At 36.7% G+C, this 15,143-nt stretch overlaps 1 protein-coding gene across 1 annotated transcript in view; it reads right to left on the bottom strand.

Annotated features, from left to right (window-relative positions):
- SLMAP (sarcolemma associated protein) overlaps nt 1-15,143 on the bottom strand; it is a 158,086-nt gene that overhangs the window by 65,118 nt on the left and 77,825 nt on the right. The window contains 3 exon segments of the mRNA XM_079794832.1: nt 657-719; nt 2,399-2,435; nt 7,052-7,124. Coding sequence (XP_079650958.1) covers nt 657-719; nt 2,399-2,435; nt 7,052-7,124 — 173 coding nt within the window.

Below are 15,143 nucleotides of genomic sequence, written 5' to 3'. Positions count from 1 at the left end.
TTCCTTTTTAGAGATTTGTATGGCTCTTTAAGTATGGTATTAACTTCCATGGCAAGTATCTGCCCTATGAAGAAACTTTTTTATAGAGCCAGCAGCACAGCACAGTCCTTAAGAGTAGAGACTCTGAGATTTGACTATGTGGGTTCAAATTCCAACTCTAACACATACTAAGTGTGTAATGTATTTAACTTTCCTGTCCCTCAGTTACTCCGTCTATAAAAATGGGAATAAAATACATACCTTATAGGATTGCTGTGAGGATTAAATGAATTAGGTGAAGTGCTAGAGTGTGGCATGTTAAGTACTATATAATTTTATTTGCTATTAATATCGTATTAAGCAACCATCTCTCCAGGTTTACTTTTATTTAAAAGTCATCTATAGGTAAAGAACTTTTTCTGACACATCCTCATATTTGAAGAAAAAAACTTCTCTTGCAAACAGAACCTTATCTTCTCTAGACTTAACAATCCTATTTTTTATCCTTTCTTCTTAAGACCTATTTGTAATCCTTTTTTACTATGAAAAGGTATTTATTTAGTACATATATATCTAACCCAATATTTCTTTAGCCTATATTTGTAAGCTAACAAAATCAAACCTAAGTTGTTTAATTTTATTTTTAAAGACTAAGAATTCTTAAGATTTATTTTTACCTGTAGATACTGAGAAAGCTGGAATAGTTCCTGAGAGTACATACTTGGAGTGTTAGCAGCAACCTAGAAACAAAATGATAGTATAAACAGTCACACAAAGTATTTATGAAAGACTTTAAAGCCAAACCAAGTCCTAAAAATGCCCATTCACTGAAATAATGCAAAATAAAAATATTTTTCAAATTAACCAGTTCCTTTAGTTTTCAAAATATTTCTACCCTATGTCTAGAATTTATAAATAGTATTTATCATGCTGACCAGTTTGAGATTTATAAGAAGGGTGATAGAACAAGTCCTTCTCATGAAAATATTCCTTATAAACCAAATCACAAACTTATAGCTACAGAGCCTTTTCTTAATCCAGAAATAATACCACCTAAGTCAATAGATCTATCTACATTTCCCTCCCCTTTCAAATTTATATTTAAATAGTTCTTTAATATGTCAATAAGTCACAATTCATTTAGAAGTAGCCATCTTCAAAATGGTATTGTATGAGGGGGTACAGGGAGAAGAAGGACATGAAATGTAACACTGTATCCAATGGCCAGAGGCAATGAAAATAGTTTTGTCTTTTTCCCCCCTTTAAACTACAGGTAGGTTTTAAGAAGAAAAAGATGGGAAATTATGGTGTTTAAACATTACAAGTAACAGTCAAATGCTTAGAACTCAAGAGTATAAGAACAAATACCTGCCATAATGGGTTTCTTCCAGGTGTGGAATATAAAACTATGGCATTATTTCAAACAACAACAAACAAAAGACAGGCACTAATAGGTTGCTGAGACATTTACCCACACTCTCAACACTATCAAGCCTTATATCTTAACTTATTCATGATCACATCAATACCTAGTTATTAATGATCATTAATAGAATCATTCTTGATTAGGCTCATATTTATTAACATGCTAACGAGAAGACAGAGAGGCGGCATTATTTTTAAAAATTAGTCCTAAATCAGCAAGGCCATCATTTACTTCTGAAATAATTCTTGGTATTCCTGAAGTTGGTGACTAACCACTTTTACTTCTAAAAAAGGAATCTAACAGAGCACTTTTGTTTCAAACAGGCTTTCAATCTTTATCCATTTGGAAGAAAAAAATGTAAAATATTTTCCCCAATAGTTTAGTTATTGCACTAAGAAAAGTCACATATACATTAATGTCAAAAGATGCGTGGGTTTTTTCCTTCACTATTTAGCAATGATATTGACAGTTTAACACACCATTATTTCTGAACAAAAGAAAAAAATATTTTCTAACAAGTAATTTTGCAAAGTTTCTGACCAAATCAGGCTAAAACTGATCAATCTTCAAGGACAATAAAAGAGCCATTTCTATAAGCCCATATTTCTGTGTTATTTCCATGTATAGATATATGTAGAGTGAAATCTCTGTGCAGAAAGCTTTAATAAATCCTTCGAGACAGAACTGTATTCCAAAATAAAGAGTGGTAACAAACACTTCTTACTTTTGTCTTGGCACAAAACAAGTACTCCTAGTCTACATAGCCAGCTACTTGAGATAACAAAGGCTTTTTCCTAAGAAACATCCATTCTAAATTCTCCAGATACTGAAGATCAGAAGACTACAGTAACCATGTATCTATATGCATTCTATAGGTTTTGTTACGAAAGAGAAATAAATTTCTAAGTAAAGCATATTAAAAACAAACAGAAACATTTTTCAAAGCAATAGAGCTGAGTTAGTTTGGAGAAAAAAAAATCATTGGCAACTTACTTTGTCAACAGGACTTGGTAATGGAGCATGGATGACACTGAAAAGTAAAATTTAGAATTTTTATCTAATTTCCGGACAACAGAGGAAACAGAATATGACGGTACCAGAATATCTTAAACCCCAAGCCTTCATATGATTATAAGAATGTGAATTATTTTTAATCCTTCATAGAAAATAAGATAAATATGCAAACCTTTCATACAAAATATATTTCTAAACACAAATTCAAAATCCAAAATGTATTAAATGCTCTTTAAGAATCCTCTACTTAATAAGAGCTATGGTGAATTCCTTGGTCATAAGAATTTCTATATGAAAAAGAAGCACTCCTTAAATTATCCATTTTCAATTTCGGAACATGTAAATTAAGTTCTTTTAAAATTAAATATTCCTAGACAGAAAGTCTTAAAAAACATAGTTCTATTGAAAAGAAAGCTATACTCTGGAAGCCTGTTTGAGTAGAGAACAACTTTAGCTAATCAAAAGAGTAGTACTAGTCTTCTCCACCCAGCCTCCTCACACAACTAACAACTGAAAGCTTAGATGTAGGTATGAAACTAAATTCAGTATATCCTCTTAAAGATACACAGTAAACAAATAGTACTGGTACTAATTGTCTTTTGGCCTTAAAAAGTTACTACTGACAGAGAGGCAGTGAAGTATAACAGTTAGGCATGCAGGCTCAGAAGTTATACTGATTGGGTCCAGTTCTATGTACCAGCTGTGTAATCTTGGGTTTCAGCTTTCTCATCCATACAAAGGGAATAAACATATAATCAACCCCATGGGTTATTGTGAGTACTGAATGTGCTAGTATAAATAAAGAGCTTAAAACAGTACCGAGGGCATGGTAGCACTTGATCACTACTACCACTCCCATCAGAACACTGCAGTGTAAGGAAGCCAGGGTTCCTATCTTACAATGTCCTGTAAGATGATGTATGTGGGCTGGGGTTGAGTAGAGGGAGCGAAGATGCCATCCATGTCCCCTACCAGTTGCTAATGGCACCGTATCCTAGAGGTCACTCTGGTGAGAGTCAGCTTGAAGGCTGACTGGGTAAAACCCCAAATTCAATTGGTTAATCATGTGTAAGCCCCAGTTAAAAATAGAAATGACAATTCTGATCCCATTGTAGTAAGAGCAAACATCCTAAAAACTGTTTCAATTCAATTAATCATGAATATATTAAAGTGCTGAATAAAAAGGAACATGAAGTACCATCACCTCCCTCCCTTCTGAGTACCTTTGATAGATATCCTGTACAGACTCACTGAGACCTTATAATCCTTTACTCTCCTTGTGTGATTTCCCATCTGTGTTCTCCAGCACTGTGACCAATTCACCTCTCTATCCTTAGAACCTATCACAAGGCCCTAACAAAGCAGTGCCTAATGAAGATTTAAAAAATTATGTACAACTCCAGTTTTCTTAGTGACTCAAGTATAAATTTTTCTGTTCTCGTGAAAATCTTAACAAACAGAAAGCTAAAAATCAAAACATTTTATAAGTTATATATATTTGTACTTTACCAAAACTATCTTGGATATGGATGTATTCTATTTGAATTATGGAAAAAGTTCATATGCAACAAGAAAGGTAGAAAAGGAAAATTGTTATTTGGTGTTAGGGTGGTGGGATTTGTTTCTTATCATTTAAAAATTATTTGTAAAGCTCTGTCCAGGTAGTTCAGTTGGTTAGAGCATCTTCACGAGATACCCCAAGTTTTCAGGTTTGTTATCTGGTCAGAGCACATACAAGAATCAATGAATGTATAAATAAGTGGAACAACAACTTTCTTTCTCTTTCTTTCTCTCTCTTTCTCTCTCTCTCCCCCCTTCCCTCACTCCTTCCCTCCCTCTCTCAAATAAATTAATAAAAATTATTTGTACAATATAATAAAAATCAAGGAAGAAAAAGAATCAACTTTTTCAGAACTACTGAAGACTTTAAAAGCATTCAATATTATGTATACAATGTCCCTTCAACTCTAAGTATTCTTGCATACTTAAAAGCATCTTGATTGTTAAAAAATATTAAATTACAATAAAAGAAATATAATGTGCTTATTATATACCAGGTATTACTCTCTTTTAAGTACACAATCTTGCTTAATACTCCTCATAAAATTCCTGCTAAATAGGTACTATTATTATTTCCATTTTCTTCTTTTTCTAATTAATCTTAGAGGAAGGAAGGGAGAGAGAAACATCAACGTGAAAGAAAACCATTGATCAGTTGCCTCCTGCACACACGAGCCCCAACTGGAGATTGAATCCCCAATCTGGGTATGTGCCCTGACCCGGAATTGAACCCATCTTTTGGTGTACTGGACCACGCTCCAACCAACTGAGCAACACCGGCCAGGGCTATGTTCATTTTCAAATGAGAAAAGGAAGGCCTGATCAAGTCACAGAATAGGCCTTGAAATATACCATTCTGATCTTCCTCCAGCTCTAGAGACTTGCCTGTTCAAAATTCATCTCATCCATAAAGTAAGCCAGATTGTGTACAATGAAACTGACAGTAAATTTTAAGTGATGCTAATATTTAACCACATACTGTATTTTCCGGCGTATAAGACGACTGGGCATATAGAAGATTTTCCTGGGTTAAAAAGTCGTCTTATACGCCGGAAAATACGGTAAGTAAAATCAAACAATGAGAAGGAAATGAGGCAAAGATGAAAAGATATGGGGAAACAAGAGGGATAGTGACACAATTCTCTGAAATAGATTTTGAAAAAATTCACATGTCCTATTGGGCGAAACCTGGAACACAGATGACCCTTTATGTAATTGCTCAAAGCTTTTGACTAAAGGAAAGGGAAATCCCATTATCAAATACAAACATCAAGGTCTTTAAGAAGCCATACTTCATTAGTTGATTAACAATTACACTTCTTTTTAAAATCTTAACTCATAAAAGCTGTCACAATCAAGTTCCCCAAGTTAATTTTATTTTTAATAATTAAACTATCATTAAAAATAGAAAACATTAATGTTTTAAATTTATAATGTCTTTAATTTTATTATTAAAGTTATAATGCCTTTTAAAAATTCTTATTTAATTTTATTTTTTTATTGAAGAAGGGGGAGAGGGAGGGAGAGAAGGAGGAAAAAAGGAAGGAAGGGAGGGAAGGAGGGAGGGAGAAACAGTGATATGAGAGAGAAACACCATCGATTGGCACCTCCCTGCACATGTCCCAAATGGGGATGGAACCTGCAATCTGGGCATGTGACCTGATGAACCCGCTACCCTTTGGTACACAGTACATTGCTCTAATCAACTGAGCCACACTAGCCAGTGCTAAATTTATAATGTTTTAAAATTTCTGCTTTGTTTCAGATATCCTTGAAGCTAAAAAAATAAATAAATAAATAAATAAATAAATAAATAAATAAATAAATAAATAAATGGTAGCTTCTAACTGAAGAGCAATATATCATTCTAATGAATGAACAGACTATCATAGTAATAGGAAGATTTCTCTGTTCTTTCTTTTTCTTTTTCTAAGATTGGCATACACTCTTTCTTTTAAAAAAAACACCTTTATTGTTGAAAGTATTACATATATCCCTTTTTTTCTCCCTCCGACCCCTTATAACCTACCCCTGCCCCTCACCCCAGGCCTCCACCACCCTATTGTCTGTGTCCATGGATTATGCATTCTGCTTTCTTTTTCCATTTCTCTTTCCTACTGACTACTCTGTACTTTGCCTTACACTTTGGTTCTCTCAACCTCCCACCCTCAGATCTTTTTCTCTGCTTTTGAAAAGCAGAAAATATATTAGATATAGAAATAAATTTCTAGCATATTCAAGGTTTTCCCCCAAAATAAAAAATGCTGAATTTTAGACTGTTTAGCTTCCTCCAACACCTCATAATGATAATCTGCAAAAAGTACAAATCAAAATGTACTTATGTTTACATATTAACATTTAGATTTTGACTAATTTTTTTTCTTTTAGATTTGTCCTTCTCCAAATGATCTCTAAAAAAGTCCGGCTGGCATGGCTCGGTGGTAGAGCATCAACCTATGAACAGGAGGTCAAGATTCAATTCCCAGTCAGAGAGCATGCCCAGGTTGCGGGCTCGATCCCCAGTGTGGGGCATACAGGAGGCAGCTGATTCTCTCTCATCATTGGTGTTTCTATCTCACTTTCCCTCTCCCTTCTTCTCTGATATCAATTTTAGAAAAGAATTACAGCACTGAAAAATCTCTCCAAAAACACCCACCAAAATGTACTACTAACTATATCAACATCCTTAAGGTTCTATAAGATTGTGACACTGGCATTAACATCAGAGGCAATCATAGTCTAAGAAGCCCTACATTAAATGCAGATCAAAATGAATGCAGCTATCACCAATAACTTACATATCCTAAATATTTTAGAAACAACTAATTATTCATCAAAATATAAACTGTTATAATTAAATTTGGAAGCACAAATGTAAACTTTGCTTCCATTATTGCCTACTAGAATTACAACTAGCATTAAAAACAAAGTGAAGAGCATTATTCCAAAAGTAATACATGAATTTCCTAACATCGTTAGAATAATCCTAAAGTATTAATGGTACACCATCATCTATAATATTATTAACCAAGGTAATTAATACAAAATTTTATAGCACTGAATTATACTCACTCTGAGCGGAGTCGGGCTTCCATACCATCTGGTAGAAAAAGTTTTATTGTGGAAACAATACACCCATGGGTAACTGGTTAAAACAAACAAATAAAATGGATAAAATAATTGTTTAAAAATATGAATCTTCATACCTCTTATATGTAAATATATATTTTATTCTTATATGTAATAACTTCTGGGAACGGAAATAAACCTGATGGTTTAATGACAATATTCATTCTCCTGGAGAAACTTGTCCCTACCCATAACAAATCACAAATACAGGTAGAATTATGTTTAGAAAAGTGTCCTAACCTCCAATGCTATAACAAGTCAATAAAAGGTAAACTTAATATATGGAAGTACAGTTGGGGGGTGGGGAGGGAGGAATGCACTGTCTTCCCTATTTGCCAGCATCAAACCTAAGTCCAGCTATTCCCCAGATTAAAATTTAGCCCTTATTCCTTATTCTCCTGTCCCAACCTATTACTCCTATCCACACCTCACAAAACTCTACAGTTCAGTATAATACAGTTTGAAATATGCCATTCAATTCACCATGAGTGAGAAAACCAAGTCCTCAGACAAATGAAACTGCTGCTACAACTCTCTGCTATGAAGTACCAGAGCTATTTGCTAGACTTTAAGTCTGTTTCCAGTTCAGTATTTATAATTTTGGTTTTGTTTTCTTGTGGTTGTTTCTTCCCCCAAACATCTTTTTATAGCTTTACACCAGTCATTATGCAGACAACTCCCTTTTTTCTTTTCAAGAATTTCTTTGTTTTTAATTCTCACTCGAGGATATGTTTTTCATTGATTCTAAAGGGAGAGGGAGAGAGAAAAGGGGTGGGGGGAGAGAGAGAAAGAGAGAAACATTGATGTGAGAGAAATATTAATTGGTTACCTCCCTCATGTGCCCCAACTGGGGATTGAACCTGCAACCTGGGTATGTGCCCTGATCAGGAATTGAACCTGTTCCCCTTCAGTGCACAGGCTATGCTCTAACCAACTAAGCCACACCGGCCAGGGCTACAGACAACTTCTTACTTCCTCCTTTTCCTTCTGAAGATTTCAAGAGACAAAAGCCCCCAAAGTAGCACTGTACAGAAAGCTTCTCTCTCTTTTTTTTGTTTTTGTTTTCTTTGTTAATCCTCGCCCAAGGATTTTTCCCCCATTACTTTTTCACGAGAATGGAAAGAAGGGAAGAAGGTTTGGGGGGTGGGTGGTGGGTGGGGAAAGAGAGATAGCCACGTGAGAGAGACACATCAACTGGTTGCCTTCCACACTCATCCTGACCGAGACCAGGGATCAGGATCAAACCCACAACCCTTTGGTGCATGAGCAGAAGCTCTAACCACGGAGCACACTGGCCAGGGCAAGAAAGCTTCTCTTTGTATGTGTGTTTCATAGAAAAAAATTTGGGGGGGCTGGTTTAAAAGTTGACAGTTTTTTACTTCTCTAATCTTCAAATAGTACCTCTTCCAGGGTTCAAAGAGTTAATTTATTTAGTTTACCAAACTCTAATTAAAAATGAATGCAGGGTGATGAAAATAACTACATCATGTTTAGAGGAGCAGTGGTTATGTGACTGTATAGATTGTCAAAACTCACTGAATTCTGTATATAAACTGATGTAAATAAACTATATCTCAATAAAACTGATTTTAAAGAATAGAGCTAATGTACTTATAGGAGGGTAACTTATTAAGTGATAAGTCCTACAAATCATCAAGAAGGTATTATAAACATGAAGTAATATGATTACTCTGACATCTGGAAATACACATTAAATTTAAGTAATTTAGCACACTTTACTCAATATTAATTTTCATTAACTTATTTATTATATGAAAAGTGCTAGCACATATTAAGAACCATCTATGGACAGTCTTTCAAATTCTCTGCCTAACATAGCAATTATGGCCATGAACTACTAAGCCCCTTCCTTCCTTCCTTCCTTCCTTCCTTCCTTCCTTCCTTCCTTCCTTCCTTCCTTCCTTCCTCCCTCCCTCCCTCCCTCCCTCCCTCCCTCCCTCCCTCCCTCCCTCCCTTCCTTCCTTCCTTCCTTCCGGCCTCTTCCTCCACCCTGCTACCATAAATACCCTAGACAAGAACAAATCTACTTGCATTTCCAAATACCTTACTTTTCACAACCCCATGCCTTTTACACAAGCTGTCCTATCAGTGATGTCCTTTATCCCGACCTGCATGACCAAATGCTCCTTATCTTCTAGATTCAGACTTTTCTAGTTCCTTCACCAAAGCTCAGAATCTAAGTTGTGTCCCCAGAGCCTCCTAAATCTACTTATTATAACACCAAGCACACTGCAGTTTTAATATTTATCATTTACACAACTGCTGTCTCAACAATTAGATACAACTCTTTGAGGGCAACAAGGATTGGTTGCTTCTGGTACAAAGCAGGCATTTAGTAAATGTTTACTGAATACATCCAAGAACATGTCTGGTTAATATTTTACAGCTTCCATCGCTCAGGAGTGAAGTTGCCTGCCTCTCACTTTGAGAATGGCAGGGTTCATCTCCATTTGCAAGAAACACCTAATTCCCTCCTTTCCCTGGCTAAAGATAGGGAAGGGACGAATTTACTCCAGCTCTAGGGCTCCCTCAGAAATTTACTACAAACAGGCTACAATAAATACGGGAGCACAATACAAGAAGATCCAGCAAGACTGACATTTTACCAATACATTTAAATTAATAAGAAAATTGTTTTAAAAAAATAAGTGTAGTGAGTTTCAGTGCTAAGATGACAAACTATATATCAGGATTTCTATTGTTCAGATACATCCCGGAAGTCCAGCAACTAGCCTGGTGTACAAACTGTGAGATGAACCAAGTGCTAACACTTACTGGGCAATATAGAGTTGTCGCACTATTGAAGGCAGTTATAGACCACGGTCTGACTACACTGACAATGTAGCCAACCCTTCCTTTGAAAAGGTTCTTGTGACAACTAGATGCACAGAAATGTCAGTTACCTCTTTAATAATATGCAAAAGCAATCTGATGAAAATGTTTTGTTCTAAAACTTATATTAATCAACTCTATATAGCAGCATTTCTCAAAATGGGGTGCTAGTAGGTGGGGTTAGAGGAGCTTAGAAAAAATTTGGTTAAAAGAAGTTGAGTTTTTAATCTTTTAAATCACAGGCTTTCTCAGAGCTTAATGTACATGATGATGCATTTTCAAAACCTATGTAACCATTGAGCACATCCCTGCTCCCTTTTTAGGAACACATAAAGGAACTATGTGATTATGGATATATATACATACACACACACACACACACACACACACACACACACACACACACACACACAAACTCTAGAGGCCTGGTGCATGAAAATTCATGCACTGGAGGGGGGTCCCTCAGCCCAGCCTGCCCCCTCTCACAGTCTGGGAGCCCTCAGGGGTGGGAGGCAACCCGGCGATCAGGGGAAGGCAAAGCCCACATCACACCTCTGCTGCTGCCACTGCCGGCAGCGCAAGCCTCGGCCGGCCCTGGTTACCTGAGCCTTGGGCGGCCCTGGGCAATTGGACAGCCGCCATCTGAGTCTTGCCTGCGCCTCAGGCTGGCCCTGGGCAGCTGGGCAGCCACCATCCGAGGCTTGCCTGGCCTCGGCTGGCCCTGCTTGCCTGAGCCTCAGTCAGTGGGGGGTGCAGGAGGACCCAAGGCCCCCGGCGGGGCTGAGGGGACTCCGGCGGCAGGAGTGTGGAGCAGCCGGCCCCACCCCCACTGTGGGTGCCACCATCTTGTGACATGTGATGGTCAATTTGCATATTACCTCTTTATTATATAGGACACACACACACATACACATATATATGGCATATATAGTATTTTGAAGAAAATATGGGATGGGGCAAAAGTTGTGAGTATGCGAAACACAGTTTGTTCTTGTATTTTTATTTGTTAATTACTGTATTATTTTCCATATGAACAACTGTAAATCCACTTTTGCCCTACCTTGTACTTTGGAAAATGCTGCTGGACAGTATTTTATTAAGTACTTTTAAAACAAACTATGCTCTCCAAATTCACCCAGAAGCATTATTACAGTATTTAAAAGATTCAAAGACAAAACTGATTGTAAAACACACCATTTATACGTTTCTCGGGCCTGGTCAGTGTGGCTCAGTGATTAAGCGTCAACCTATGAACCAGGAGGTCATGGTTCGATTCCTCGTCAGGCACATGCCCAGGTTGCAGGCTTAATCCCTAGTAGGGTGCATGCAGGAAGTAGCCAATCAATGATTCTCTCCGATCATTGATGTTTCTCTCTCTCTCTCCCTTCCTCTCTTAAATCAATAAAAATATATTTCTAAAAAATAAAAGTTTCTCAGAAATTCTCTCTCTTCTTGAGCTGGGACATCCATCTTTTACTGCACTTGTACATCAGAGTACCTGGTCCACAGGCTTTCAGACTCTGGGACTTCTATCATTACCACTTGCTCTCCTGGTTCTTGGGCCTTTGGACTCAGGCTGAATTGAGCCATTGGCTTTCCTGGTTCTCCAGCTGGCAGACAACAGATTGTGTGACTTCTCACCCTCCACAGCCATCCTCTTTCTGCTCTACCTGGCCATGAAAAGCGTTCTTCAGAACACAGTATAAACTCTTTATTTACTTGACATCGGAATGTAACTTAAAAAAGTAACTAGTGCATGAATACCATGTATTAGGTACAATGATGAGAAGTAAAAAAAAAACAACACACACACACACACACACACACACACACAGAAAAAAAACAACAACCCTGGAATCTAGGCACTGCTCTAATATTTATAGCTGCTAGGCCATGTTATTCTCCTGGGGGACATAAGTAATCTTACTAATATGAGACAAGATCATTCTGAGACTATGAAGCAAAACAAGACCACTTCATAACTTCATCTAAGCACCGACAAAAACAAGATCACTGTGCAAAACAGCAAATATTCCTCTCTCCTGGTTAATATGAGTTCCTGCTACTTCTTTACCAATTATTGAAGCCTTAGCTCTACTTTGCCTTCTCTAAAGATACGATTTACTGAAATGCCCAATCATAGAATCCTACCCCCTTTCTTTTTTTTAAATATATTTTTATTTATTTCAAAGGGATAGAAACATCAATGATGAGAGAGAATCACTAATCAGATGCCTCTTGCACTGGGGATTGAGCCCGCAAGCCAGGCATGTGCCCTGATAGGGAATCAAACCGTGACCTAATTCATAGGTTGATGCTCAACCATTGAGCCACACTAGCTGGGCCCACTCCCCTTTCAAACCCCTGCTTTCTTGGATCCTCCCCAAACCATCCAGCCAAAGCCCTAATCCTATATTAGATCTTTTCTAACACTTCTTAGTGTGACACCTCTGGTTACTCAAATTATTTGTTCTCTTTTTTTCTATAATGAGTAATAAATCCAGCTTGTTCAAATAAAAAATAAAAAGATTCTTGGGCAGGGTAAGAAGTCCACAGTACATTGCCATATTAAATATATATTTATCCATTATAAGCTACACCCAAATTTCAGAAATGTTAAAACATGAAAAACAGGTGTGTCTGAATTGGGGAAACAAGGTATTTGTGGAAGAAAAATCTGCAATTACCTGCTGTAGTTAGGAGATTAAAAACCAGAATTAAGACTACAAAAGCTGACTGCCACTTACATGGTTTTTTTTTCTCTGTTATCTCACAGAGATTATTTATTTTGCTTTTGAGTTAATATATTTACTTTATGGTATGCAGCCAGCCTTTTCTATTGCCTCTTCACATGAACACCACTTAAAGGACCCATGTTCACTTTGATAAGTTGAAAAACTGTTTAAGACCCTAGACTGGGAGACTAAAACTTCTGAAGTATGTTGCAATCTAGTTCTATCATCATTCTTGCATTGCGTAGTAAGGTTAATACAACCTACACTTGAGTAATTTGAAGGATCTCTTGAAATGACTGGCAATAATAGGAAGTACAATGAGTAAGTTCATAAAAGCCCAAGAAAACTTTAAAAAACCAAGAGCTAAATGAGAGGTGTTAAAATTTCCCTTAGAGGTGTTAATATTTCTCCAAGCTGCCCTAGCCCATTTGGCTCAGTAGATAGAGCATCAGTCTGTGGACTGAAGGGTCCTAGGTTCAATTCCAGTCAAGGGCACACACTTTGGTTGGAGGCTCAATGCCTGGCCTGGGCGGGAGGCAACCAATAAATGTGTCTCTCTCACATCGATGTTTCTTTCTGACTCTCTCGCTTTCTTCCACTCTAAAAATCAATGGAAAAATATCCTCAGGTGAGGATTAACAAAAAACAAAAACAAAAAGGATGATGCTGTTGTATTAAATATATAGAGTTTCAATAATAATAATAATAATAATAATAATAATAATAATTTCCCAAACTGGGGACTTATTTGCTTAATTTCCTTTTGACTGAAATCTAAGATAAAAGAGTTACTGAACTTTCACTCCTAAATTTTTTGCTTCATAATGCTTTCAATTCAAAGACCATTTTTCTTTTTTCAAGTTAGAAAAGAGGCAGGGAAAGTTAGCTGAAAAGAAAAATACTCTTTTAATTCTAAAAAATATTTTTTAAAAATATGTTTTTATTGATTTCAGAGTGAGGAAGGGAGGGAGAGATAGAAACATCAATGACAAGAAAAAATCACTGATTGGCTGCCTCCTGCACACCTCCTACTGGGGATCAAGCCCAGAACTCCACCATGTGCCCCATCTGGGAATCGAACCATGACCTCCAGGTTCATGGGTTGATGTTCAACCACTGAGCCACACTGGGCGGGCAAAAATATTTTTAAATTGATATTGTATCATTCTATCTTCATTTGTGAGCTGAGTTCAGTTATAAAAACTTTACCGCAGGTATAATTCCTATAGGAAAGGTAGCATGGATACTTTAATCTTTCTCTTTTTTTCTTTTAATATATTTTTATATATTTTGGAGAGGGAGAAAGAGAAAAACATCAATGATGAGAATCACTGATTGGCTGCCTCCTGCTAGAATTGAGCCCGCAACCCAGGCATGTGCCCTGACTGGGAATCAAACCAAGACCTCCTGGTTCATAAGTTGACACTCAACCACTGAACCACGCCTGCCAGCCAGGCTAATCTTTCTCATTATTTGTTTGTAGATTGATAAATAGGCTTCCTAAGTTCTTTGAAAGGCAATCAAATCTTTTTCTTTTAGAATCATTGTGCATTCATGGATTCAAACAAATTTGATACATTTCAATCCACTGCTGTTATTATTATTTGATGATCAAATTGTCCCATCTTTGATCAATTGGAACTCCACATTAATTCTTGAGTCCTTTGACGGAAACCCAGTAGTCTTAGATAGTTTCATTGCTTTCTGGTATGATAAATATTCCAGGCTCAATTTGTATATTTCCTCCCCTAGACCCAGAATCAGCTACCATTTCTTCCAGGAATCTTGTTTCTACATATTTATTTGGTGGGAGGAATCCTTTCTCTAGGTAGGTGGATTCATTTTCCACTTTCTCTAGCATACTGTGAAATGATATTGCTCTTTGGCATATTTTTTATTCACCAATGAGGAGTGGTGATTCTTTGGCTTTACCTGTTTGTTTAATATTCACTGAGAACCTGCTGGCTACAAAGCAGTATGCTGAGGATGATGGAAAACAACAAGATGATTATGGCTAGGATTTCAATTTCGTTTACAGAAAGAGAACTAGAAATACTTAACATAACAAAGGGAGAAACTTTCACAAATACTACAATAAATATAAAACACTGTGGAAATTTGGAATGGACAAGGTCAGGGGAAGGAAAGGCAGAGAAAATGGCATACGCAAAGAAACAGAAAAAGAGAAGGATATGAGAGAGCACAAATCTAAGGAGAGAAGATTGAAAAGATGAGATGAAGAACATATTTCAAGGCCCTCATGCTAAGCACATTATACATGTTAACTCCTTATGACAAACCATGCAAATAGTTATTTTTATGTCCCATTTTACATATGAGGAAACTAAAGTCAAAGAGACTAAAATAACTTGCTGGAGATCACACCTTTGGCAAGTGGCAGTGCTAGGATTCAAAAGAATCTTTTCCATATACCCTCTTATCTCTAA

The sequence above is a fragment of the Cnephaeus nilssonii genome (assembly GCF_951640355.1).
Source record: "Cnephaeus nilssonii genome assembly, chromosome: 17".
Classification (NCBI taxonomy): domain Eukaryota; kingdom Metazoa; phylum Chordata; class Mammalia; order Chiroptera; family Vespertilionidae; genus Cnephaeus; species Cnephaeus nilssonii.
This window is presented reverse-complemented; position numbering and strand designations above follow the sequence as displayed.